The 24,870-nt window shown below is 44.7% G+C and overlaps 2 protein-coding genes across 4 annotated transcripts in view; one reads left to right on the top strand and one right to left on the bottom strand.

Moving 5' to 3' along the window:
• The window catches only part of LSM3 (LSM3 homolog, U6 small nuclear RNA and mRNA degradation associated), a 110,494-nt gene extending 86,615 nt beyond the window's left edge, over nucleotides 1-23,879 (bottom strand). Inside the window, exons 1-4 of one of the 2 annotated variants that reach the window (XM_082637523.1) lie at nucleotides 23,721-23,878; nucleotides 21,400-21,510; nucleotides 19,090-19,185; nucleotides 14,090-14,495 (exon numbers count right to left, since the gene is read on the bottom strand). In XM_082637523.1, coding sequence (XP_082493649.1) covers nucleotides 14,415-14,495; nucleotides 19,090-19,185; nucleotides 21,400-21,510; nucleotides 23,721-23,741 — 309 coding nt within the window. In that variant the 5' untranslated portion in view covers nucleotides 23,742-23,878 and the 3' untranslated portion in view covers nucleotides 14,090-14,414. Of the gene's footprint in view, nucleotides 1-14,089; nucleotides 14,496-19,089; nucleotides 19,186-21,399; nucleotides 21,511-23,720 lie in introns of those variants that run through there. The other variant, XM_082637522.1, reaches the window with a different exon arrangement.
• A 134-nt stretch (nucleotides 23,880-24,013) lies between these two features.
• Nucleotides 24,014-24,870, top strand: part of XPC (XPC complex subunit, DNA damage recognition and repair factor) — a 36,518-nt gene continuing 35,661 nt past the window's right edge. The window contains exon 1 of one of the 2 annotated variants that reach the window (XM_082638102.1): nucleotides 24,014-24,148. In XM_082638102.1, coding sequence (XP_082494228.1) covers nucleotides 24,064-24,148 — 85 coding nt within the window. In that variant the 5' untranslated portion in view covers nucleotides 24,014-24,063. Of the gene's footprint in view, nucleotides 24,212-24,870 lie in introns of both variants that reach the window. The other variant, XM_082638101.1, reaches the window with a different exon arrangement.

Genomic DNA, 24,870 nt, shown 5'->3' with positions numbered 1-24,870 from the left:
CCTGCCGCCGTCTTGCCTCATGTCCTTGAGCTGCTAGCTTCCCCCTCTGAGTCAGGTTCTCCTCTGTAGACTGAAGGGATTTGGTCAGACTGCCCTATGGATGTCCCCCAGTTCTGGGGTTCTACAAGGTTCCTCTCACAGGATACCTGGCAGAGATCTGGAATTAGTCAAACTTCAGTTTTTCCATTATTACTTGCACTTTCGGAGCTCAGTTTTTCTACCTGTAAAAATGGGGTTAATAATGCCTACTTCTAAATCAAGACTGTTGACATGGTAGAGAGAACATGGATCTTGAATCGGACAGACTTGAGTTTGAATATTGGTGTCACTATTTGCAAGGCAGGTCACTTCTGCTCTCTGGAAGCCTCAGTTTCTTCATCTGCAAAATAGGCATATGGCACCTACCTTGAAGAATTGTAGAAGTGAGGCAAACTATGCATCATACCTGCACATAGTAGATGATCAATAATTGGCAGCTCTTATTATTATTGTGGTTGTTATTTACTCTAAAATAAGTGCCTGATTAAAAGCTGGTACCATCCCCAATTTCCACCACCGTGCTCACCCTCTCTGGGTCTCTGAGGCTGGGGTTACTCCTGCCTCTAATCAGTGATGGGGCTTCTATGGCTAAAAGCTACATCCAGAGGGGTCTCAGTGGCTGCAACAAATTCCTTTTAGGCTGCAGAGTCCATGGTCCATGTAACACTTCCTGTTGAAAGGTGTGTTCTCAAATACATATGATGTGCCCTCAAATACACAATACCCTACTCAGCCTCTTCTTCTGGGATCCTAATTCTGGTTCATGCTTTGTAGTGGATATAAAGCCATCCTTTCTTTAAGAGATTTGAATCTCAAATTTTCCCATGACCTCACCCATCGCCGCCATTTGTCCCATGCTCTGCTGTACAGCCGGGAATGTCGTTTCAGAAGAGCACGTGACACCGAAAGGGACTAGAATTCCTGAATCTCAGGGTCAGAGGGGGATGAATGGTACTTAGTTGAAACCCTCTTCTGGTGCTTGAACTTCCTCTACTCCACCCTCTGATGAGGGGTCCTTCAGCCTATCCTTAGTTACCTCCAATGACGGGGAACTCACTAAACACAAAGGTGGTCGCTTCATCACCTACCCGGTTGCCAGTTAGCTGCCTGGCTTGCTTGAAAAAGCATCGATCAACAGTGAAAGAAAAGCTTCTCTCACAGGTAAGTCATCTGTGAATTGTAGTTCCGAAGAACAATACTGTTTTCTTGTCCACCCCCCTCTCTAACTCTGAACTTTGTGGCCACAAGAAATAGAGATATGACATTTTTCTCTAGAATAACAAAACTCTGTTAATGTGTCTCTTTTATTCACCCACCCGCTAGACATTCCCACAAGGAATCTACTTTAGATGCCCAGAGAGAACGCATTTCAACTCTAAACATAATTAGCTTGCTTCCAGAAGGAGGAGGAGGGGCATTTATGGGCACAGATAAATCATATCCTTGGCCAAATACCCTCTTCTATTTTCCAACAGGGAACCCAGAGCAATTTCAGAACACAACACTGTTTTCCTTGTGCAGCTTCAGAAACCGAGGTGCAGAGAAGTGAAAGTCACCCAACAAATCAAGGGCAAAGGCATGAACTAAATCCCAGGAATCCAAGACCTCCCAGCATAGTAACTGATTCTCTAAGATAAATGTTTGTCTTGCTAACCAGGGAAATTTATTGTGGTCTTTACAGAGGGATTCTTGAGGCTCAAAATTATAAACAGGGAAACAGGGCCTGGTAATAAGTTGAGTGATTAATTGGCAGAGAAAGCTTTCAAGGAGGGAAAGGATCAATGAGCTGAAAAAAAATCAAACATCTTTTAGGAAGTTTCCCCGCTCTCTTACATTGTTTTAATTCTTCATGCTCGGTCTCATCATTAAACATTTTTGAAGTGGGTTTTTTTTTTTTTTTTTTTTTTTTTTTCTTTTTGCGGTATGCGGGCCTCTCACTGTTGTGGCCTCTCCCGTTGCGGAGCACAGGCTCCGGACGCGCAGGCCCAGCGGCCATGGCTCACGGGCCCAGCCGCTCCGCGGCATATGGGATCCTCCCAGACCGGGGCACGAACCCGTATCCCCTGCATCGGCAGGCGGACTCTCAACCACTGCGCCACCAGGGAGGCCCATTGAAGTGGGTTTTTATTTTGTTTCTTGTTTTTTGCTTTTTCAGTTATTCTTCTGGTAAGGTTATTTGATTACATCTCCCACTTAGATTATTTCTTAGGTTAAATTGAACTTAACCTTTGCCCAGTGAAGCAGAACAGAGCCTTGCTTATCTGAAGTAAATGGGACCAAAAAGCCATGGAAACATAACCAGAAATGGCTGAGATACAGCACATTTTGTTTATTTGCTGAGGAAAGGGGCACAGTGAGGGTTAGTGTCGAGGTCACGGGCCATAGGAGCTGTGACAGCTCTGAGGGAGCCACCTGAAGAGTGGACCCACTCACAGCAGCAGCTTCTTGGAGGCAGCAGATCCCCAGCAGCAGGAGAGTATGGGCTCTGGGCTGAGATGATGGTTACCTTCCCAGCTCTGCCTTGCGCTTGCTGTGTGACTTCAGCAAGCTGGGCAACCTTTCTGAGTCTCAGTTTTCTCAGCCAGCTCTGGCTAACCTGGGAAGCTCCATGGGGGTAAGGGCTGTGTCTGCTGTGTTAATCAGTGTTTTCGTAGTGCCTAGTGGATAACAGGCCCTTGGTAAATGTCTGCTAAATGAATGAATGGAAAAGGGTCATCGTGAAGATTAAATGAGAGATTTTAAGTAAAAGCCTAGGACATTTTAGATGCTCTTTAAACAGTAGTTCTTACATTGCCAGACTCCTTCCATCAGTGTCTAGGCCGGAAGGAGTCTGGTGTTGCATCGTAGAGCAGCCCCTTGTCCTGCGGGTGAGGAAACTGAGGTCTGTCTGTTCATTCATTTAACACACACACGTGAGGTGCCTCCTAGCTGTCAGGCACTATACTGGGGGTATACCAAGACAGATAAAATCTCTGTGATGATGAAGCTCACGTCCGAGTGGGAAGAGACAGTAAATGAGTAGACAGGTGTATCAACAAGAATACTTTTACATGCCAACCAAGTGCTAGGAGAATAAGAAAGCAGGTGACGTGATAGAGAGGGTCTGACAGGGGTGGCTGGGGGCTGCATTAGATGGGGTGACCAGCTGGGGCCTCTCTGAGGAGGTGACAGAGCAGTAGAGACCTGAATGACCAGAAGGAGACAGTCAGACTTAACTCGGAAGCCAGAGTGCTCCGGATCACTGCTGCTTCCTTGGTTTATTTTGGTGTTTGTTCTCATAGGTCTTTTTTCGAGGGGAGGGGACATGACTCTTATTCTGATATAATTTTAAATTATAGAAAAGTTCTGAAATAGAATAAGAAACTCACATCTTCTAGATTCACCAACTGTTAATGTTTTGCCCTCTTCTCTCTACTCTCTCTCTCTAAACATATTACGTTATACACATATACATACACACTCACGCACGCATACTTTTTTCAGACCATTTGAGAGTATATATTGCAAACATACTGCCCCATTACCCTATACTTCAGTGTGTATTTCCTAAAATAAGAACATTCTTGGGACTTCCCTGTAGGTCCAGTGGTTAGGACTTCGCCTTCCAATGCAGGGGGTGTGGGTCCGATCCCCGGTTAGGGAGCTAGGATCCCACATGCCTCGCCGCCAAAAAACCAAAACATGAAACAGAAGCAATACTGTAACAAATTCAATAAAGACTTAAAAAATGGTCCACATCAAAAGAAAAAAATAAATCTTAAAAAAAAAGAACATTCTCTTACACAACCACAGCCCGTATTTAAACTTTGTCAATTGCTCCTACAATGACCTTTTAAAATGACATATATTTTTCTGGGTCCAGGATCTCATACAGCATTTAGTCCTTACATCTCTTTAGTCTCCTTTAATCCGGAACACGTCCCTAGCCATTCTTTGTCTTTCTCGAACCTTGACATTTTTTAAGCACGCAGGCCAGTTACTTTGTGACCTGTTGCTCTTATTTGGGTTTCCTGATGCTTCCTGAGGAACAGATTCAGGTATGCCTTTTTGGCAGGAACGCCACGGAACGTACACTCTGCCCTCCTCAGCACCTCACAGCAGGAGGCACATGGTGCTGGGCTGTCCCAGAGTGGGTGATGCGAACTTTGACTGCTGGGTGAAGGTGGTCTCTGCCAGGTTTCTCCACTATAAAGTTACTATTGTCCCCTTTGTAATTAATAAATCATTTGTGGGGAGGTACTTTTAGAATATAAATATTCTGTTCCTCAAACTTTCACCCATCAGTTTTAGCATTCGTGGCTGATTTTCTTACTCCATCTTTCCTTCTATGCTTATTAGTTGGCATTCTACTGCAAGGAAGTTTTTCCTTCTCTTTCATTTATTTATACAATAATTTATTTCCTTATAGCACTACAAACCCATTGGCTTTTATTTTATTCAACAGGTTACAATCCACTACTGCCAGATTTGTCTCCTACTTGGCCAACGAGAGCCCCTTTATCCCAGCCTCTGTGTTTTTTTGACGTGTCCCCATCATTCTTCAAGCATTTCCTTGCTTTCTGGCACAAGATGTTTAAGACTCATCTTGCACTTTCCCTGCACGAGCCATGGAATCAGCCTTTTCTCCAACAAGCCTTTTGGTATTAAAAGACACTTAGAATCCAAGCTCTAGGTGCCAGGTAGGCTCCTGCTACCAGCGCATTACTGCTCTTAGGCTCTCGCAGGGGACAGAGCTAGAAAGCTTCTCAAATGTTAATGTGCAGGAGGCACTGGGATATTGTTAAAGTGCAGATTCTGATTCAGTTGGTTGCATTTACCAGCTGGTGTCAGGTTCTGCTTTTCTAACAAGCTTCCAAGTGATGCTGACGCTGCTGGCCCACAAGCCACCTCTTGAGCACCGAGGATATAGGACAATGGTTCTCAAACTTAGGCACGCGACAGAACCTGCAGGGTTTGTTCAAATGCATACTCCCAGGCTCTACTTTTAACGTTTCTGATTCAGTAAGTTTAGGGTGGGGTTCCCAGGTGATGCTACTATTTCTGATATGGGACCACACTTTGAGAACCACTGATCCAGGACATTGGTTCTCAAACGTGGCTATATTGGAATTCCTGGTGAGCTTTGTTTCGTGTTGTTCTTTTTTATTTTGTGGCTGCGTGGCATGCGGGATCTTAGTTCCCTGACCAGGGATGAAACCTGCACCGCCTACAGCGGAAGCGTGGAGTCCTAACCACTGGATGGCCAGGGAAGTCCCCTGGTGAGTTTGTTTGTTTTTTAAAAATACTGATCATTAAGGCCCCAGAGATGATGATTTAATTGGTATAGGATGCGGCCTGGGCACTGAGAATGTTATGACTTGCATAAGTGTTTCTACTGCTCAGCACAAGTTGAGAAGACTGTTCTAGAAAGAAGTAGGAGTAAATACAAAGGCCTTTGAGAGGGAATGAGCTTGACATTTTCAAGGGTCAGCAAGGAGGCCAGTGTGAAGGCCAGAGGAAGTGAGGTGAGAAAGGTCGGCAGGGGTAGGATCAGGGCGGGATGAGATGGGTGAGGTATGCAGAGGTCACTCTGGTGAGATGGGAAGCCACTGGAGACTTTAAGCACAGACGACATGACGTGAATGCCTTAACCATGACCCTCATCTGACAGTCCCGAGGCCAGCCCTCCTTATGCAGGTCCACAGGCTTTGTATCCAAATGAGTTAGAAGTGTGACAAATAAAGGATGAATCATCTTCACGGCCTTCTCTTAGTGTTCCCTATATTTTAAGTACTGCCCATGGATTTTGTTCAGAATTACTTTCCAGAGCTTTGAAATCCTGAAAAAGTAAGTGTAGGCGTAGTAATAAGGTATTACCTCATGGAAGAAACACTTGGCAGATAGGGGACATCTCTAATCGTTGATAAACACACCCCAGAGCGCTTTGCTTTAAGAAAACACAATGTGTGTGGCACGATGTCAACATACTTAATGTTACTGCACTGTACACTTAAAAGTGGTTAAGATGATAAATTTTATAGTTTTGTACAATTAAAAAAAATAATATTCATCATATATGTGAAAGACAAATCTACAAAGCTCTGAATTCTCTAATTTAACTTTTTTTTTGTTCTTCAGGAAAGTTACCATAGGTATTTCACTGCCATATGGAAAACTCTATCATACCATTAAGAATAATGAAGAATCTAAGCCAAGAAAAAAAAATGTATAAAACCATGAATTTGGGAAATGGATAAAGTTGAGAGCAACCACTCACTTTAACAAAAGGATTCTTCATGTGAGGGATTTTGCCTCAGGTTCACCTAAGTAACAGTGTCCCTCCAGGGCACTAAAAACAGGATTCACTTGACATGCAGCAACTGCGGAAACATAACCAGCCTGGAGAGAGAAGCTGATGAGAGGCCTTCCGTGATGTCAATTCCAACAAAGTGAAAATAACTTTGAGATTTCGCTTATCTGCTCTATCCCCTCAAGGTCATTGCACAATATGAGTGTGCTTGGATCCGACAGGATTCCTGGGACACAATTCACATTCTATTTTGATTCTGGCAGTTGGTAACCTTTCTTCTAGGAAATGGAACAACAACAAAAAAAACACCTGTTGGTGATATTCATGTCCTGAGCAGGCGAGGGCAGGGAGGCTGCCCAGCGCAAACTGAGCAGGGGTGGGTGTGGCCCCGTGGAATTTTTAGCAACACTCCCGGGCCTGATAGTTGATGGCGGCCTGCAACCAGCTCTGTCAACCTGCCATGAAGATGACCTGTCCTTTCCCTCGGTTATTTGAGCCCTGGGTTTTTCCTGGGCAAGAGCTGACAGTGATGTCATCGTCTCGTGATGCTGCTGGGTGACCTTGTTCACAGACCTGGTTCCACTCATTTCTCTTGTACCCTAATATTGAACTGAGAAAAACACTGCTGAGAATCAAGGAGGGAGAGGGTCGAGACTGTGCACAAGGGAAGACCCCTTGACCTCTCATCTGATTTCCAAATCCTTTTCATGATTAGCTTTTATCCGACCCACTTTCTAGCAGTCCTCAGACTGGAAAAGCCTTTAAGGAAAAACAATGCAAAAAGAGATCAATGAGATTATTATTTTTTTAATGCTGTAGTAGACTCAGCCAGGCAGAAACTATGAACTCATAAAGAACAGCTTTGATCCTTATTATAAGAAAGAGAAATATTTACGACTGGTCTTTTGTACTATGGACCAACCACAGAGGCCTGAAAGGCAGACAGGAGGAGGCAAGAAGAACAGTACATGGAGCTGCTGGCTTAATTAAGGAAAACAAAGATATTCTGGGCTGCTACTGCATGCAGACCCTGAGCCAGATCCTGGGTGGATGCCAGTGAATGCTTAGCCTCTTCATGAGGTGGGCATGGCTACCATCCTCGGTTTATGGAGGAAGAAACTGAAGAGCAGAGGCCAGACCTGTTGTTCACCTAGTAAGCAGTGGTGCGGGGAAATGAATGCAAGGCTTCTTGACTCCAGGTCTGTAACGTTCACCTAGCACACAATTGTTGGCTTTCGAATACTATAACCAAGAGTTTTTCAAGAACTCCAAACTGAGGCTCTTTTAATCAGTAACAGAATGATCGCAGCCTTCCCCCCAACACACAATGCTTAAGCTGAAAGGACACTGCACAGATGAAGGCACTGAGTCTGTGAGCAGGTAAGAGGATCTGTTCAACAGCGGCAGCATCTGGACTCAAACCCTGACAAAAGCTCTCTCCGACCACCTGTCGACCACATGCACACACAGGACAGAGTGCTGACAAAAGGCATGTTGTTTGGGATGTGGTCTTGTCAACAATCTCATTTTAATTCAGTAAGATGTGGGCACGAGGGACATTTCACCCTACAACTTAGCCCCTGGGGCCTAACAGCACGCTGTTTTCTTTCCTTCTTTGATCCTGGCAGCAACAGATATTGTTGGGTTAGAGCTCCACAAACTGTGTGGATTTAAGGAAATAAGTGGCGCAGACTTTGCTGGCCAGCACGAATCAGCGCTGACTGCAAACCAAGAAACGTGGAGGCAAAGTAGAGAGCACAGCGCCACCTGCTGCCGACACCTGAGATGGCAGCGGAGGCACGCTCTGAGCTGGACGCTGGGTTAGGAGCACAAGCCCATGGTGGGGGCGTCAAATTCTCCCTGCATCTCCCTCATGTGAGGCCAGAAAGGGTGCGCGGCTTGCCAAAATTCACAAAACACGGATGAGAGATCTATTTCCACCTCTGTTCTTCCCACCAGGCCACCTGAGGGGAGAGCAGTCATTTCCCCTCACGGGAACGGACTCCCAGCCGTCCCCGGCCTCAAGGAGGAAGATCCCTCCCTTTGAGAAGGGAAGGCCCTTACCGGTGGTAACACCTCCCACGAGAGGGAACATGCCTGTGGCTCAGGCCCGCCATCTCTCTCCAGAAGAGAAGAGGAAACACAAGGAGAAGTGCCTGGTGCACAGCCCCAGGTCCTGCTTCATGGGTGTGAGATGCCCAGGGAGCCACGAAATCACCCACTGAAGCCACGCACATGGCAGCTTTGCACGTTGGCTGCTTCACTGTCCTCACCAGGCCACAGGAGGAGAAGCAGAACTTGCAGACGCAGACAGCACTAAAAGCACTCTGAAGCAAGATGAGTGCGAAGCCGTATCAATAAACAAGTGTTGGATTAAACAAAATGAGAGAGGGAGGGAGGGAGGAAAGAAAAGGAAGTGAAGTGTTACTGTGTGATCAGGAGGGGACCGTGCGGACTACACATCACGCAACGCCAGGGGCTGCGTGTGGGCCCTCAGGTCTTCCCCCTCCTGCTGTTGGTCTCCCTGCAGACCCCTGACCAGGCAACACTGCTCTCACCTCAGAGCTTCTGCACGGCTCCCAGGGGCCTGGACTAAGGCTCCTTCCTGCTGCTCAGATGTCTGTTCAAACATTACCTACTTAGACCACCTTCCACTGAGTCGCGCTGTGTGCTCAACACCTGACCCTCCATGTGCCTCACGGCACCACTGTGCACTCAGCTTCTGTTTTCAGTCCTCCATGGACGGAGCCTGGCACTGAGAAGACATTTGAGAATAAATTTTAATTGACTGAATTAAATTATTTCACATTCATGGTCCTCCTGGAATCCATCTGGGGAGAAAGAGTGGGGATAGTTGAAATAAGATGAGTGAGTGACCAGAGCAAACTGAACAGGCCTCCCAGTACTTCCTCCCTTTCTGTGACTTCTGAACCCGGGGTCTGTGATGTGTCTGCAACACTCCAGGCTCCGTCCTGGGCTTCTTATAGAAAAGCTTTCCAACCCTTACAGGCTGACCTTAGGGCATAAGTAATTTGCCCAGCTGGCCCGTGGCACAGCTGGGATTTGTAGCCAGGTTTATCTGACTTGACCACATCTCCAGACTCTGTGGTCAGTCTTCCAACCCACCAAGGGCAACTCCAGGGGTCCTGTCAACAGCTAGAGCCCAGATCCCCATACCACTGTAGGTGGGTAGGATGACTGCCAAGAAAAAAATTCCTCTGTTGTAATCAATATCAGAAACTGCGGTGGGGCGCTACTTCCACGTGCAGGAAACTTCTAGAAGCAGCCAAGAAAATAAGAACCTACGTGCTCCAGGTATTAAAATTGAGCAATGGATCTAAAAGGAATTAAAACACTTGGCAGACTTCCCTCGTGGCTCAGTGGTTAAGAATCCACCTGCCAATGCAGGGGACACGGGTTTGAGCCCTGGTCCGGGAAGATCCCATATGCCGCGGAGCAACTAAGCCCATGCGCCACAAATACTGAGCCCGCGCTCTAGAGCCCGTGTGCCACAACTACTGAGCCTGCGCGCCTAGAGCCCATGCTCCACAAAGAGAAGTCACCACAATACGAAGCCTGTACACTGCAATGAAGAGTAGCCCCTGCTCGCCACAACTATAGAAAGCCCGCATGCAACAATGAAGATCCAACGCAGCCAAAAATAAATTAATTAAAAAAAATAAAACGCTTGGCTTTCTTATTTTCTGGTGTTAGTTTTCCATGTAAATTGATAATTAGTTAGGTATCTACTGTTGGCATATACTGCTATTCTCAGGTAAATGGTAATGGGGGCAAGATGGCTAGAAGGGCAAAGTGTCCAGTTGTGGGCAGGACATCACAAGTATCTGGAAAACAATGTGCAATGGTACTTTGAAAGTACCATTTGCCCTGAATGGATAAAGAAGTTGCAATCTACATATATATATATATATATATATATATATATATATATATATATATATATTTAAATGATGGAATATTATTCAGCCACGAGAAAAGAAGAAATCCTGCCATTTACAACAATGTAGATAGACTGTGAGGGCATTATGCTAAGTGAAATAAGCCAAACAAAGACAAGCACTGCATGTATCATATGTGGAATCAAAAAAAAAAAGGAAAAAGTCAAACTCATAGAAAAATGGTTTTCAAGGGCTGGAGGGTGGGAGACACAGGGAGAGGTTTGTATAAACATACAGACTTTCAGGTATGAGTAATATCTGACAATTTAATGTAAACCATGGTGACTAAGCTGACAACACCGTATTACATAATCTAAATTTGCTGAGAGTAGAACTTAAAGTTCTCATCACACAGACATACACACAAAAGATGAATATGAGGTGATGGATGTATTAACCAGATGGTGGGAATCCTTTCACAACGTATACTTAAATCACCACAATGCCTACTTTAAATATCTTACAATTTTGTCAATTATCCAATAAAGCTGAAAAAAAGAGTACCATTTACCCTTTCCACCCAGTGTTGTCACTGGCTTTCTTACGGTTTAATTACTCAGTCATTCAGCATTTATTGGGGACACACTCTTGGCCAAGCCCTTGGGCCAGGGTTGTGACGATGGTCCCTGCTCACAAAAAGCCACTTGTTGGGTGGGGCTCGCTGTTTCTCACTCATATCATGCAAGTATCCCACCCTCCTCAGAGCTCTGAGGACTCCAATACCTACTCTCAGCCAAATACCCTCTTGTGTTGCAGGTCCCCCACCTTGGACCCCCAAGAGGACTCGTTACTATCAGGCCCAGTCATGGAACACATCTAAGCTCCTTCCACACTGACTGACCCTGCTCAGGGTGCTCGAGGGCCTCTTACTAGATTCCAGAGTGATGGTTTCAAATCATGTCTGCTATGAGGTGTGTTCCAAGAAATTTGTTACTAATAATCAAGTATCAAAAGGGCTTATTTTTGTAGAAGTTAGAGGAGACTACAAATTACCCTTACGTAGCAGGCATTCTTTGTCTCCAGCTCCCATCCACTCTTTCCCCTGGTTCCCTTTAGAGAAGCTACCCCTCTCCACCCTCAGACCACATGGCACAGGCAGGGATAATCTGACTCTTAGTTCCAATCAGGACCCTGCATTCTCTTGGCCATGATGACTACCCATGGATCAGCACGTGAGCCAATTGAGAATGAGATCACTGCAGCTGGCAAGCAGGTAGGTTGTAAGCCTGGATCTGCTACCGGGCAGGGCTTGCCCAAGAATGAAATCCACATAGCTCAGCAGAGCTGAGGGACACAAACATCAATGAGTCTCTGGTTTCTGCCAGGATGACTCCTGGAATTTTCAGTGACTCTCCCTGTCTGGTGCAGGTGAGCATTGCTCACAGCTGGCAACTGCTCACATAATGGAACATTCCTCCCCTCTGACTATAGGCTAAAATCAGTGTAGGTATATATTACAGGCATTTCTTGTTTATTGTGCTTCACTTTATTGCGCTTTTTTACAAATTGTTTGTGGCAACACTGCATTATTGGCGCCATTTTTTCCAACAGCATTTGCTCGGTTCATGTCTGTGTCACATTTTAGTAATTCCTGCAATATTTCAAACTTTTTCATTGTTATATTTGCTATGGTGATCTGTGATCAGTGATCTTTGATGTTACTGTTGCAAAAAGATTTAGACTGGCTGAAGGCTCAGAGGATGGTTAGCATGTTTTAGCAATGAAGTATTTTTTAATTAAGGCATGTACATTTTTTAGACCTAATGCTGTTGCACGCTTAATAGACTACAGTATAAACATAACTTTTACATGCCCTGGGAAAACAAAAAATCTGTGACACACTTTATTGCAGTGGTCTGGAACCAAACCTGCAATAGCCCCACAGTCTGCCTGTGTATGTAATAAAAGGAAGTGTGAAAACAGCCTAGTCTGGGCAGATCTACAAAAAGCACTATTTAAAATGTGTGAAAATTGCCCACTTGTAGCTAATGCTTTTAGTCTTACTTGCGATACTCGTTACTCAGATTTCAATTTGGGCACATTTCATCTCAAAGCTGAGTGTGTAGTTCCACGTTCTGTCTGTCCATCTTTCTTTCTGGGAAGCCGTGACAATTCACGACAATCTCTTTCAGGAATCCACCAACACGGGGATCCAGGTATGGCATCTGCTTGAGAGGTTTCCAAAGGAAAAACGTGTAGAAGGCTCCCCTTGAGTTACGTGACACCGCGTTGCAGAAACCACGTCACTAGCTCCAACGACAGGCCGTCCAGCTGGCCAGAGCTCGGTATGCTATGTGGCACCAGAAGTCCAAGGCATGGCTCCGGGGGCCCTCTCAGAGGGCAGCGCCCCTCCAGACCTGGAGAGAAAGCCTTGATGGGGGTCTGTGGCAGGACGCTGCTTGAGCGGCCCCTGCCGTGGACCGGGTCCCAGCTCCAACCCTCCAGGCAGGTAGCCTGAGCTCCAAAAGGGCTCGCAAAACCCCCATCTGGTAACATGCAGATAGTTATCCTGCAGTTAAATCTTTTGTTGCCCCCTCCCTGTATCTTAGCAGCCAGGAGTAAGTGGACATTTGTACGGGGCTGCTGAGTTTTATGTGCACGCGATGGCAACTGTGTCCAATTGTTAAGGTTCATGGTTTTCAGAAATGTGTGCATGTATACAAGTCCTCACAGCCAAAAAAAGTTCTGCTGTAACCTATCAATTTTAGGAGAAAAAAGAGAAAGATGACCAAGAACAGAGTAGAGGAAGTACTCAGGAATTAGGCACAGATATCAGATGCCACTAAAAATAAATGCAACGTGGAGAGAATCGCAGAGTGGCCCTCATGGCTGTGGTGGACATTAGGAGCCAGAGCTGCACCACACACCTGGCCCGCTCACTCACACAGGTACTTCCTCAGACCCACAGACAAGCAACGAAAGCTCGTGGAGCTTCAGTTTCTCGTAACATCCTGCAGGAGAGTTGTTGCAGGAATTAAATAGGAAGACATACACAAAATGCCTTTGCCTGGTGTACTCTGTTCTACAAAAGGTGGCAATTATTACATGTATCACCATCAGCAGCACTTAGGCAAACATTCTACTCAGAAAGGGTGATCTAAAGGATCAACCACTTGCTACCATCAAACCACAGTCCCATTCCTTCAACAGTGAACAGGCTGCTGTAAACAGGTTGTGTCCTGGGACTACTGAAGCCTGTGGACAAAGTGCGGGGTGGCGGGAGTGGTTCTCTCCTGTCTACTCACGTAAGGTAAGGCATCTGTCAGCTTGCCCACACTAGTTTTTTTCTTCTCCACGAACTTGCAGGAACAGGCACAATAAATACAACGAAACTTATTACACAACGTCTTAACGAAAGCATCTTTCTTGCATGTGGCTTAAAATATTGTGCATATGTTAGCATATTGTGCTAGATAATGGATTAACAACCACTGAAGCCTGGCCTTAGAAATAATCCGGCCAGAGAGAAGAGAACCAGGCTCCCATGTTTCACTGCAGTGCCAGTGTTTACAACGAGAGCCCCACCACCACGCCCGCCCACCCACGGTGCTCTTCTCTGTGCTCTCACGGCATCCCATACATGCACGACGCCATCAGCCCTGACCTCACTGTCCTGCAGTTACTGGCTTCAACAAACAACTGCCTTTCCAGAAGACTCCAGGGAGGGAAGCAAATGGACAAAACTGTCGTTCCCAGGACTCAACTTGGTGCCACAAACACAGTAGATGCAACACAAAAGTGTACAAATAAAGTGAATGGAACACGTGCTTATTTGAAAGAATTCACAAGACAGGAGACTGCGTTAAAAATCAAAAAAGGAAACATCAAATTTAATTTAAAGAAAGAAACCCAGAAATTGTCTGAAAAAACAATGGAGCAAATCAACTCCTGAAAAAGTTCTGCTTCTCGGTGATCACATTTATTGGAAGGGTTGGAGAAAAATAAAAATGCCATTTAGCGTAAGAATGTGTGAGTTATCTGCAAATCAACTTATTTCAGAAGTGGAAGAATTCTTGGTTATTTCTTAAAACCAAAACGTACGCCGGTTTCTCTTTTGAATATCTTCTACATTTAAAGAGGCAATCATACAAAATCTCCTATTTTCCACACAGGATAAATTCTTTGTTTCAACCAACTCTCAGTGGTGGGGCAACAAGCACAACACCGTCTCCCCGGACAAAGAGCATCGGAATATTCCGTTTTGTTGACTGGAAGAGGAAAAAAAAACACAGAACACATTTATACAAATTTGTAGTAGTATTTATTTTCCGAGAGAGAAATTTGAAGACAAAAAACCATAGATTCATCATAACACAAACAAATTGCTTAAAAAACCTGTTCACTTACCTTTGTGGCACAAAGAACCACCTACTAACTGTTTCTTTTCCTGGAACACAACTGGGGCAGAGGCGTCAGCTATCCACCCAGCCCTTTCTGCCCCTCTTCTTGGCACACAGCTAGACCACATTTCTCATGCTCCCTGCCAACCAGATGGTGCCGCGGACTGGGTTTTAACCAATGGAAAGTGAACAGAAGTGATGACCAACCTCCCACAAAGACGCCCCTGTGTTCTCCCCCAGCCATGGACTCAGATTATGGAGAACCCTGGGGATGGCAGAGCCAGGAAGCCTGGGTCCCTGACTGAGCACCTGCAAGAAAGCTACTGCACTGACCGAAAACCTCACCAAAGACTGTTGTGTGGGTACAAATAAAATCCTACTGTGCTAAGCCCTCATGTGTTGCCTCTATGTGCTACTGCACTCATATACAGAATGGATACCTTTTGCATTAGCCTAGGGGACAAGCCTTAGGCTGTAAGGAAACAGATATGGAAGGTCTGAAATTTTCTCATGCCTCAGCAAAACATTAAGTAAAACTGTTGCCTGCAGTGACTCCAAAAGTAGCCTAAAAGATGTCCCAAACCTATAGGTTCTGGGGAAGAGGTTGGAAAAGGCCAAACATTAGTAGTGTTGCTGTTAACCTGATGCACTGGGCAGGGCAGTGTAAGGAAGAGATGAGCTTAGTTGAGAACTAGCTGGTTTTCAAGCAGAGATTATAAGAAACAGCATTCATGAGGTCATAAAAGCCAACTGTTTTTAGACTCCAAACTGTGGACAATAAGCAGGAAAAAAAGCTTTGAGGAACAAAGCAGCCCTGTAAATTTTCTCAGTTAAACAAACTCAGCCCTGAGGGGAAAATCAGATTAAGAGTGTGCCTTTCCCACCCAAATTTACTTTAGCAAATGACCCAAGGTAGTCAACATTAATTTGTGCGAGAGGAAGTTACACAAATTAGAGGTGAGGAACCGAAGAAATAAAGGTGTCTACAAGTTCTGTACAGAAAAAGACTCTGAGGAACTGGCCCAAAGAACTGATTGGAAATAAACAGATCAGAGATATGTGAAGTCATAAGTTTTTAAAGAAATGGTATTGCCAAAGAACCCATACATAGCCTGGCTAAAAAAAGCCTTTGACAATTTGAGTCTTCCAGCATAAGTGAGACATTTCTGTGAACGTTCTGCAGCCCCCAGATTTACGAAATAAAAATACAGGTCGCCCAATTGAATTTGAATTATAGATAAACGAAAAAGAATTTTTTTTAGTATGTCCCAAATATCGCACAGGACATACATGACCTAACCAAGGGATTTCTTCTACTACTCATGCCTCCCCAGGGGATCCATCACTGCGAAGGACCAGTAACTGCTCTACGTTCCCGTTCTTTCCTTTTCTGAAAGGGAGTTTTTATGGCAGCAGATATCCTGTCCCTGCTGTGCTACAGTGGAGGTGGGAGGGGCAATGACAATTAATTTATCCTTTTTAGCTTACAGGAATCTGTACCACAACTGAGCACATGTAGATCCAACAGGGAACTCCCTCTCCGCCAGGCAGAAAATATTGGTAATAGCTATGTCTTCAGAACTTTTTTAAAATGTAAGAACCATGTTTTATGAGCTTCTTGGGTACTGGAACTAACATAAAAGGAGAACCCCCAACAGTAAATTCAAGTAGTACCTATAAATGTAGTATGCTAAATCAAGTACACTTATGTGTCATCCATGAATGTATCTAACTCTTTCCCAGATAATACACTCTCAGGGCAGTGGTTCTCAAGTTTCAATGTGCATAAGATCACCTTTAGCGCTGTTTCCTGGCTCCATGCCCAGAGATCCTCACTCAGTAGGCCAGGGTGTGGCCCATGAACCTGCATTTCTAACACACTCCAGGTCTGCCCATACTCCTGGTTTGAGGAACACACTCTGAGAATCACTCTCAGAGAAACAAGGATCATGTCTGCTGTCTGCTACTAGGGAGCAGCACTGCCTTCTGGTTTCCTTCCAGTTGCAAAAGGCAACCTAGTCTTACCATAACCAGTTAGTGAAGGAGTCAGCGCTCATCAAAATAACTGATATATTTTACTCAAATCCCTCACTCAGTGGTCATACTTCTGAACTAAAAAGTTCCAACCTTACCTTCATTTGGAAACCACTTCATCCGAAATGATTCTCTATTAATTCAATTATAGTTTTCTGGAGATACAAGTAAGCAGCTTCTATGATCACCCCCAAAGATCCCTGCCTCGTGGTGTTCACCCACTTGTGTAACCCCCTCCTTCTGAGTGTGGGTAAAATTTGTGCCTTGCTTCTAACCAGTACAATCTACAAAGTTAGTGGGATGTCACTATCATGATCAGGTTACCTAAGACAGTTACTTCCACCTTGCTAGCCAGCTCTCTTGCTGGGTTTGATGAAGCAAGCTGCCAGTGGTAGAGGCCCTGCAGCAAGGAACTGAGGCGCTCTCAGTCCAAAACCCTCGAGGAAATGAATCCTCTCAACAACCACGAAAGTGAGCTTAGAAGCAGAACCTTCCCCACTTTAGCCTTCAGATGAGACCCCAGCCCTTGTGCAGCCTTGAGAGAAACCCTGAAGCAGAGGACCCAGCTGAGCCTGGACACCTGACCCACACAAACTGTGAGCTAATAAATGTGTGTCCTTTTAAGCCACTAAGTTTTCGGCTGACTTGTTATATAAAATTCTGAGATATAAGGTCCAAATAACTGAGAAAATCATGAACAAAAACAGGGAACTGAGAATGGCCTCATTTTGAAGGTGAAGAACACCAGAAGTTTAGTTTTAAACAGACTGAGTTTGAGATAACATCCATCGTGGATATAGTTTCAATAAGAACATTGGAAATGAGTGAAGCTCAGAAAAGAAAAAAGCTGGAGACACAGATTTATCCATAATCATAATGGCCACCAATCACCACCTGCCACCAGCTTTACAAGCACCAAATTCAGTGCAACCTGTGAAAATCCTGGGAGGAAGGCACAATTATTGTATTGGCATTTTACAGAGGAGGTCCCTGAAGCTCAAAAAATTTCTAGAACTTGCCCAAGGTCCCATAACTAATCAGCAGCAGCCAGGATCTGAACCGAGATCTGTTAAGCCAGAGCTCAAGCTTTCATGCTATACTATTATTACAGATTGATGGCTTATAACAAACAGTAATTACTAAATGACATCTGAGGGGGAAAAAGAAAGCAGATTAAAAAAAAAATCCCACGTTCAGAGGGAGACAGAAAACTAGCCACGGAGTCGGGAGTGGTTGAAAAGAGGAGGAAAGCCGGGATAAAGCAGAACCACAAAAACCAACAAAGGCTGACATGTGAACACTTACTATGTGCCTGTCGCCACCTGAAGGCTTTTCACGGAATCTCTCAATGAATCCTCAATAGCTGTATGAAGTGAGTCGTATTACCATCCCCATTTTACAGATACAGAAACTTAGTCACAGAGAAGTTGGGTAACTGGTACAATTATATAGCTGGTAAGCAAGGGAGTCAAGATGTGAATCCAGGCAGTCCTGAGGGCCAGAGTGGCTTCTCAATACTTAAAAGACTGAACAACAAAATGTGCCAATATCTGGAAGATCTGCATAATTCAGTGAACCAATATCTTCCAAACGACCAGAGCTTGATGTTACAAAATCATGCATGTATTAAAAAATCCATTCCAAGCGCAAGGTAGACCAATGAATTTGCATATAACAAGAGTATGAAAAGTTCACTGATATAGTTTCAGATTCTACACTACAACTAACCTTTAAGAAACTACCGCTTGCTGAGTTTTGGTGTAGTATCAAAGGCAAGTATCCACAAGAAATACTCCCCCCTTTCCAACTACCTAGCTGTGTGACATTCACAATACAGCATAACAGATTAATGCAGAAACAAAGATGTGAGTAACTAGCTGTTGTCTATTAAGCCAAGCATTTGCAAAACATAAAACAAAGACACTTCTCACTGAATATTTTGTTTTAGAAAACATAGCTATTATTCATAAAAATGTTACTTATGTCAAAATGTAATAGATTATTTTTAATGAGTTAAATATTTTTAAAATTTGTTTTAGTTTCTAGTAAGTATTGATACATAAGTCCACATCAAACAAAACATTGTCCAGTATTACTGTTATACACCAGCACACAGAGGTAGCTTACACAGCCGTATCTCAACGAATCTTGGCAACCCTACGACAGAAGTGACTGTATTCCTGCTTACCAGCGAGGAAGTTACATCTGCAAAGGTACTTCCCTTGCCCAACGTACCCCAGATAGGAAGCGGTCAAGCCAGCACTGGAAACCAGGTCTGTCCAACCCCAATGCCTTTGGTTTTTTTAATTGCTACACTCTACTGAGTCCATGAATAGGTATCAAAACACGGAAGGCTTTCCATAAATAACTGTTGGATTCTGAGAACAACTGGCATTTTAAAAGCGATGAATGGAACTGCATGACTTACTTTATATATCTCTTCATATGTTTCTTCATCAATTTCTATAGTTGTCACAGTTTCTTCCACATCTCCCAATATCATATTTAAATGCTGATCATAAGCCTGAAGTGGGAAGGTGAGGGACCAAGAAATGTAATAAGCAAATTAGGAAATAATAAACAGGGGCTATAATATGCAAATCACTCAATTACAAGTAAAACATAATACTTACACCACAAACTTTTACATGCAAATAAAAAATAATCCTGCTGTGCTAATATACTGTTTCTCTGCCAATCATCTCCAATGATAACTTAATTGACCTGATACAAATATAAAACTGTTATGGTCAAAAATGAATTACTCAAAATAATTTGAAATTATTTTTTAAAGTGCCCACCCTATTTGTTATCTAAGGCAGTCACATAAATATTTATAATATTTAATTATGATAAAAAGCCAGTTCATATACCTTTCAGTCTACTTCTTTCAATTCCATCTGTAATAGTGTGACAAGAAAGATACAGTAAAGGAAATAAAATTCTTTAACTGCTAAGATGACGGCAATGCAGTCTCCTAAAAGCACAAGATCCTGTCACTCAACACGCCCTGTCCTAAACTAAACACCACAAAGTAAAGTAAGTAGAGCAACACCCTGCACATTATAGCCTCACCAGAACTAGCTTTTCGGCACCTGTGGGCTTGATCAACAAATACTGCAACTCAGATATTCAGGGATGTCCTCAATCCAAGCTCCAAGGCTCATGCATTTTACTAAAAGGTGGAGCTCCAGGGGGTGGAAGGGAGGGAGTGGCTTGTTTAGAACGCACTTATGCTTACTTCTAGTCAAGTGTTAAATGGTTCACCAGCTCACATCAAAATAAAAACAGCCAATTAGCAACATGGGGAACTGCTAGGCAAAGCAACGAGCGGGGGCAAAGATCTACAGATGAGGGCCAGAAAACAAAGGGTTGAGGGTCATTCAGTACAGAGGCAATTGAGTGTAGGCAGGGAACTGAAGAAGCCTCCAAGAGTAAAGGCAACACATCTGTCCTGGGGTGTTTGTCTACTTGCCCCTGGCCCATGTGATTAAGTTCAATTCTATTTTTCTCTGCGAAGTTGCCACTATTCCATTACCTGGGGTTCCTGTTCCTTTCTGTAATTTAAGACTACTAGGTCCCCACTTCCTTTCCAAGCACAGGAGGTTCTTTACCTTTAGGTTTCATGTTAGGTAGAATCATAGTACTTAAGAGGGGGCTGAAGTCAGACTGCCTAGGTTCCTAGTCTGGCCCTCTTTTTACTGGTTGTGTCACCGTAAGCAAAGTAACTTCATCTTTCTGAGCCTGGGCGTCTTCAAACGTAAAATGGGATAATGAGTATCTACCCTCATAGAGTTGTTACAGAGATTAAATAAGATATTACATGCCAAACACTTAGAGTAACAGTACCTGGCATATAATTAATGCTCAATAAAAAGTAGCTATTTTTAATCACTTTAGGGTAGAATGGTAGTAATAAAAACAACTTACTCAGGAAAGTAACAAGTTATCAAGAAGAGGCAAAACCTTTAGTATACTCTATGAATAAATGGGACCACCTCAAGGGACCAATCCCATAGAAATATTTGCAGATATACACAAAGGTCGATGTATAAAAATGCTTAGAGTAGTAAGAAATGGAAAACAATCCTAATATCACTGCTACCATATACAGAATTCTACATAATCATTTAAAAAAATAAAGATTTATATGCACTCATGATCAATAATTTCCAAGAATAATTAAGTGAAGAAGAAAGGTGTCCCCAAAAAGTATAGCAAGATCCCATTTATTTTTTTTAGAGGTGGTGTATATGGTGCAAATATATACATACAGACACACATTCTTGTATATATGTGTAAATATACAGAAAAGACCTGAAAGACTATAGACTCAAAAGAAGAAATGGCATTTCCCCTTTTACTCTATGTATGTCCGTGCTGTCAAATTTTTCACAACAAAACACAAATTTATATATATGTCAGTAATTTAAAGAACACTTAAATAAGAATGGAGGACAAATAAATGTTATTTACAAATAAACACAGGAAAAAATGAAAGAAATGAAAATATTCTTTAATAAACACACCATTTCCGTTAAGAGAAATAAATGTTAACAATATGAATAAAACACAGCTGCATTTGGCTTTTGGAAATATGGCTGAGTTCCCACCTCCTCCTTGTCTACATTCAAACACTCTTCCAGAGCGGACAGTTTTTACATTTCAAAGGGGTGGGAGGAGGGAGCAACGGTAAGGAAATAATCTGATTTCAAGGTGATTTAGTAACTTTACTCACATGTAACCTGCCTCGAAGCTCTCTGTCGTTTCTCATTTTCACATAGATTCGTTCATCCAGACTGAGCCTGATGAGATCCAGAGGCTCTTCTACAGTGTTGGTAGTTTGTTGCTGATAAAAGAAACAGGCTTAGTAATACAGTATTAGAGAGTGAAGTGTCTGAACCATCGGTGCCCTGCATGACTGTGGGCAAATTACTTAACCCCTCTATGCCTCAGTCTTCTAATCTGCAAAATGTGTATAAAGACAGTGCCTACCTAACACTGTTGTTGTGAGGCTTAAATGACACATTGAAGGCATAGAACAGTGCCTGACACAGAGTAAGTGCTAGATAAAGGAGGGCTCAAACATACGTGCACAGGAAGGAGTTCTATGACAAAATAATCATGACGGCACCCCGTCCCCTCAAAATCCAAACTGTCTGACCCCATTTCAGTGTGCAGGGAGTCACTCTCTCAGAGACTTCAGCTTTATCTCAAATATCATTTAGTAATCTGAAGAACTTACATTTAATGACTACCACATACTAGTCAGAATGCTAAGCAGAGATGAATGTTTGAGGGAGGATTATGAGTTCAGTACAGGGCAAGTTGAGTTTAGGGTGCCATTTGGTCAGTAAGATGAATATATTTAGCAGGCAGTATAGAATACTGGTTGAAGCATTGGCTTTGGAGTCAGGCAGTGTGGGTTCAATTCCTGACTCTGAGACTTATGAATTGGGATTAAAAAATCATGCCATCTCTAAGTCTCAGTTTCCCTGTTTACAAAATGAGGAAGCCACAATCTTCCCTTCATAGTTCTTGTGAGGATTGGAGCTAATGTATTTAACTGAAGTATTTGATGTATTTTAAATAGTATCTGGCAAACAGAAGAGTACTTATAAATGGTTCTTTTTATTACTATTAAAGAACTGTTGGAAACAAGTCTCAAAGAGATCAGGGCTAGGATGACCGGGGTCCATATGGAAGGGATGCTGGAAGCCAGGAGAGTTGATAAGATTATTCAAGGAGAGCTGCTTCAGTAAGTACATAAGGCCAGTGGAGGAAGGTGACTGAATATTACAGGCTCTACAGCCCTAACATAGAGTAAAAGGGGGGGGGGGAAAAGAAGAAAAAATACTGACTCACCTAGTCCCCATCCCCAGTTCAATAGGTGTTTGTTAAGGACGAGCTAACCAAATACTAGATTACAATGATACAGAAGTCAGTCCCTGCCCTCAAGCAGTTCATTCTAGTGGAGAGAGGCGTATAAATAAGTAATCATAACACTGTAAGGATATATACGTGACTGAGCCCTACTACCCACTGTCCACCCTTTTCATCCCGTAGTTTTAAACACTGCCTTCTCAAAGCGGACTCCCTGATCATTCGATTCATTCACCCAATAAATATCCGTTGAGTGTTTCCAGCACCGTTCTAAACCCCGAGGACAGAACAGTGAACAAAACTCTTGCTCTTAAGGAACTCACATTCCAGTTGGGGGATACAGGCGTTAAACAAAGAAGCATATGCTTAATATGAACCAATAACATGCTATGAAGAAAAATAAAGCAGACTGGGAGAGTGCCGTTTGATGCAGGTGGCCAGAGAAGTCCTCTTTGAGGAGGTGAGATTTCAGTAGAAAGCTGAACAAGCTGTAACCTGATCCACAAAGATATCTGAGGAAGAGCATTTTGGAAAGAAAGGAGAGCGGGTGAGAAAGCCTGCAGGACCATCAGTTATTCTGAATACCAGTTCCCTGCTTGTTGCCTTCATACCACATCACAGCCCCGTATACCGCGCACACTTATGTTTACTTTTTACCCGTCCTTCCCCGAATATAAACTTCAAGTGGGGCCAGGGACCACGTACGTCACTGCCAGTGTCCCTGGTGCTCAGAACAGCGTCCAACCACACAAAGACGATGCTCACTAGGTGTTTGCTGACTGTACAACTGCTACGCTCAGTAACGATAACAACTCCTTAACTGTACTATCAGGCTTTCTATCAGAATCCCGACAGGTCCGTGAGGCAGGCAAGGATAATTATTCCCCACCCTACAGAAAAAGGTGAGACTCAAGAGAAAGGAAGTGACGAGAGTGAGGAATAACTAGTTTCCAGCGGACTTCGAACAGAAAAAAAATCTCAGGGCCTGAGGCAAAACTGGGAAGAGGCGCGGTTAACCAAGAGGCAGATTAAGGCCGTGAAGACCCAGAAAGAGGCGGCGTAATTGGCCACCTTGCCGTGAGCTTGGAGAAAGCAACCCTGACAGGCAAAGTGGGGTAGAGCCTGGCCTGGGCGTGGGGAAGCCGCTCCGAAGCGAATTCTTCAGAAGACACTCACCTGATCCACGTCGTCCGCCATCTTTCAAACCCTGCGCTCTTTCCCGCCTCTCGCGAGAGCATGAGAAACCCCTGCCGTCTCTGGAAAGGCGAGGACGCAATGCACCGGAAGTAGAAATAATAGGTTTTGTTGCTTCTTGCTTCCTGCAGTTGGCATTGGTCCTTTGGGGCTGGGGCGGAGCTTTAGCAGGGGCGCCGACGTTGGGGCGGGGGGAATTGGGTACCTGGTGTCTCAGTGAAGGGGCGTGGCCCGCCTCGCCCCGCCTAGGGGCGGAGCCAGCGCGCGGCAGCGTCCCGGGGAGGCACGGTGCGTCAAGTGTCCGGCCAGTCCTGCCCAGGCAAACATGGCTCGGAAGCGCACGGCGGGCAGGGAGCCGGGGGGACGCGAGTTGCGCGGCCAGATGGCCGCGGGCAGGGAGCCGCGGGGACGTGAGTCACGCGGCCAGACGGCCAAGGGCGAGAGCAAAGCCAGGCGCGAGGAGAAGGAGGCGGGTGAGAGCGAGGCCGAGCCGGGCTTAGGGGGAGAGGCTGGAGGAGGGCGGGAGGCAGGCCGGGTGGGGGAGGGCGAGGCCAGCCTCCTGCAGGTGCGGGCGAGGCAGCCTCGCGCCCACCTGGGCCAGCGAGACGGCGTTCCGGTGACCGCGGGAGGCAGGCGGCATGCGGCTGCCCGGGGCCTCCCCGACGTCGCTGCGCCTTTGCCCTCCGTGCCGGGAGCGATGCGCCCTGAGCGGTTCCGCGGAGCCTGGCCGGACCGCGAGCTCCCCTGCTCAGCCTCTTCCTGCTCCGCGTCACCCGCAGGATCAAGTCCGGCCTCCTGGTAGATGCAGAGGGTGAATAGGCAAGAGGCACTGCGGTTGTTTTTTGTCCCCACAAGACGAACGGACCAGGACTTAGAGTGCTGGAGTGTGCTGATCTCCTGAATAGTACCTTCAGCCAAATCTCACCTCAGAGCCCCAGCTTCGGATCCCACCTGACTTCTTCACGTGCATATCGAATAGGCTTCTTATATTTGCCCTGGGCAAAGCAAAACTCTTGATTTTCCCCTGTTAAACCCGCCCCTTCCCCACTTTCCCCCTTCTCAGTAATTGATCCCTTCACTTGTTAAAGCAGACCCCTCGTTTTCCTTACACGCACACCTCCAGTCCTTCAGC

Source organism: Mesoplodon mirus, assembly GCF_964341445.2.
Source record: "Mesoplodon mirus genome assembly, chromosome: 12".
Lineage (NCBI taxonomy): Eukaryota > Metazoa > Chordata > Mammalia > Artiodactyla > Ziphiidae > Mesoplodon > Mesoplodon mirus.
Note: the sequence above shows the minus strand (reverse complement) of the source record. Positions and strands in the feature narration are given on the sequence as shown.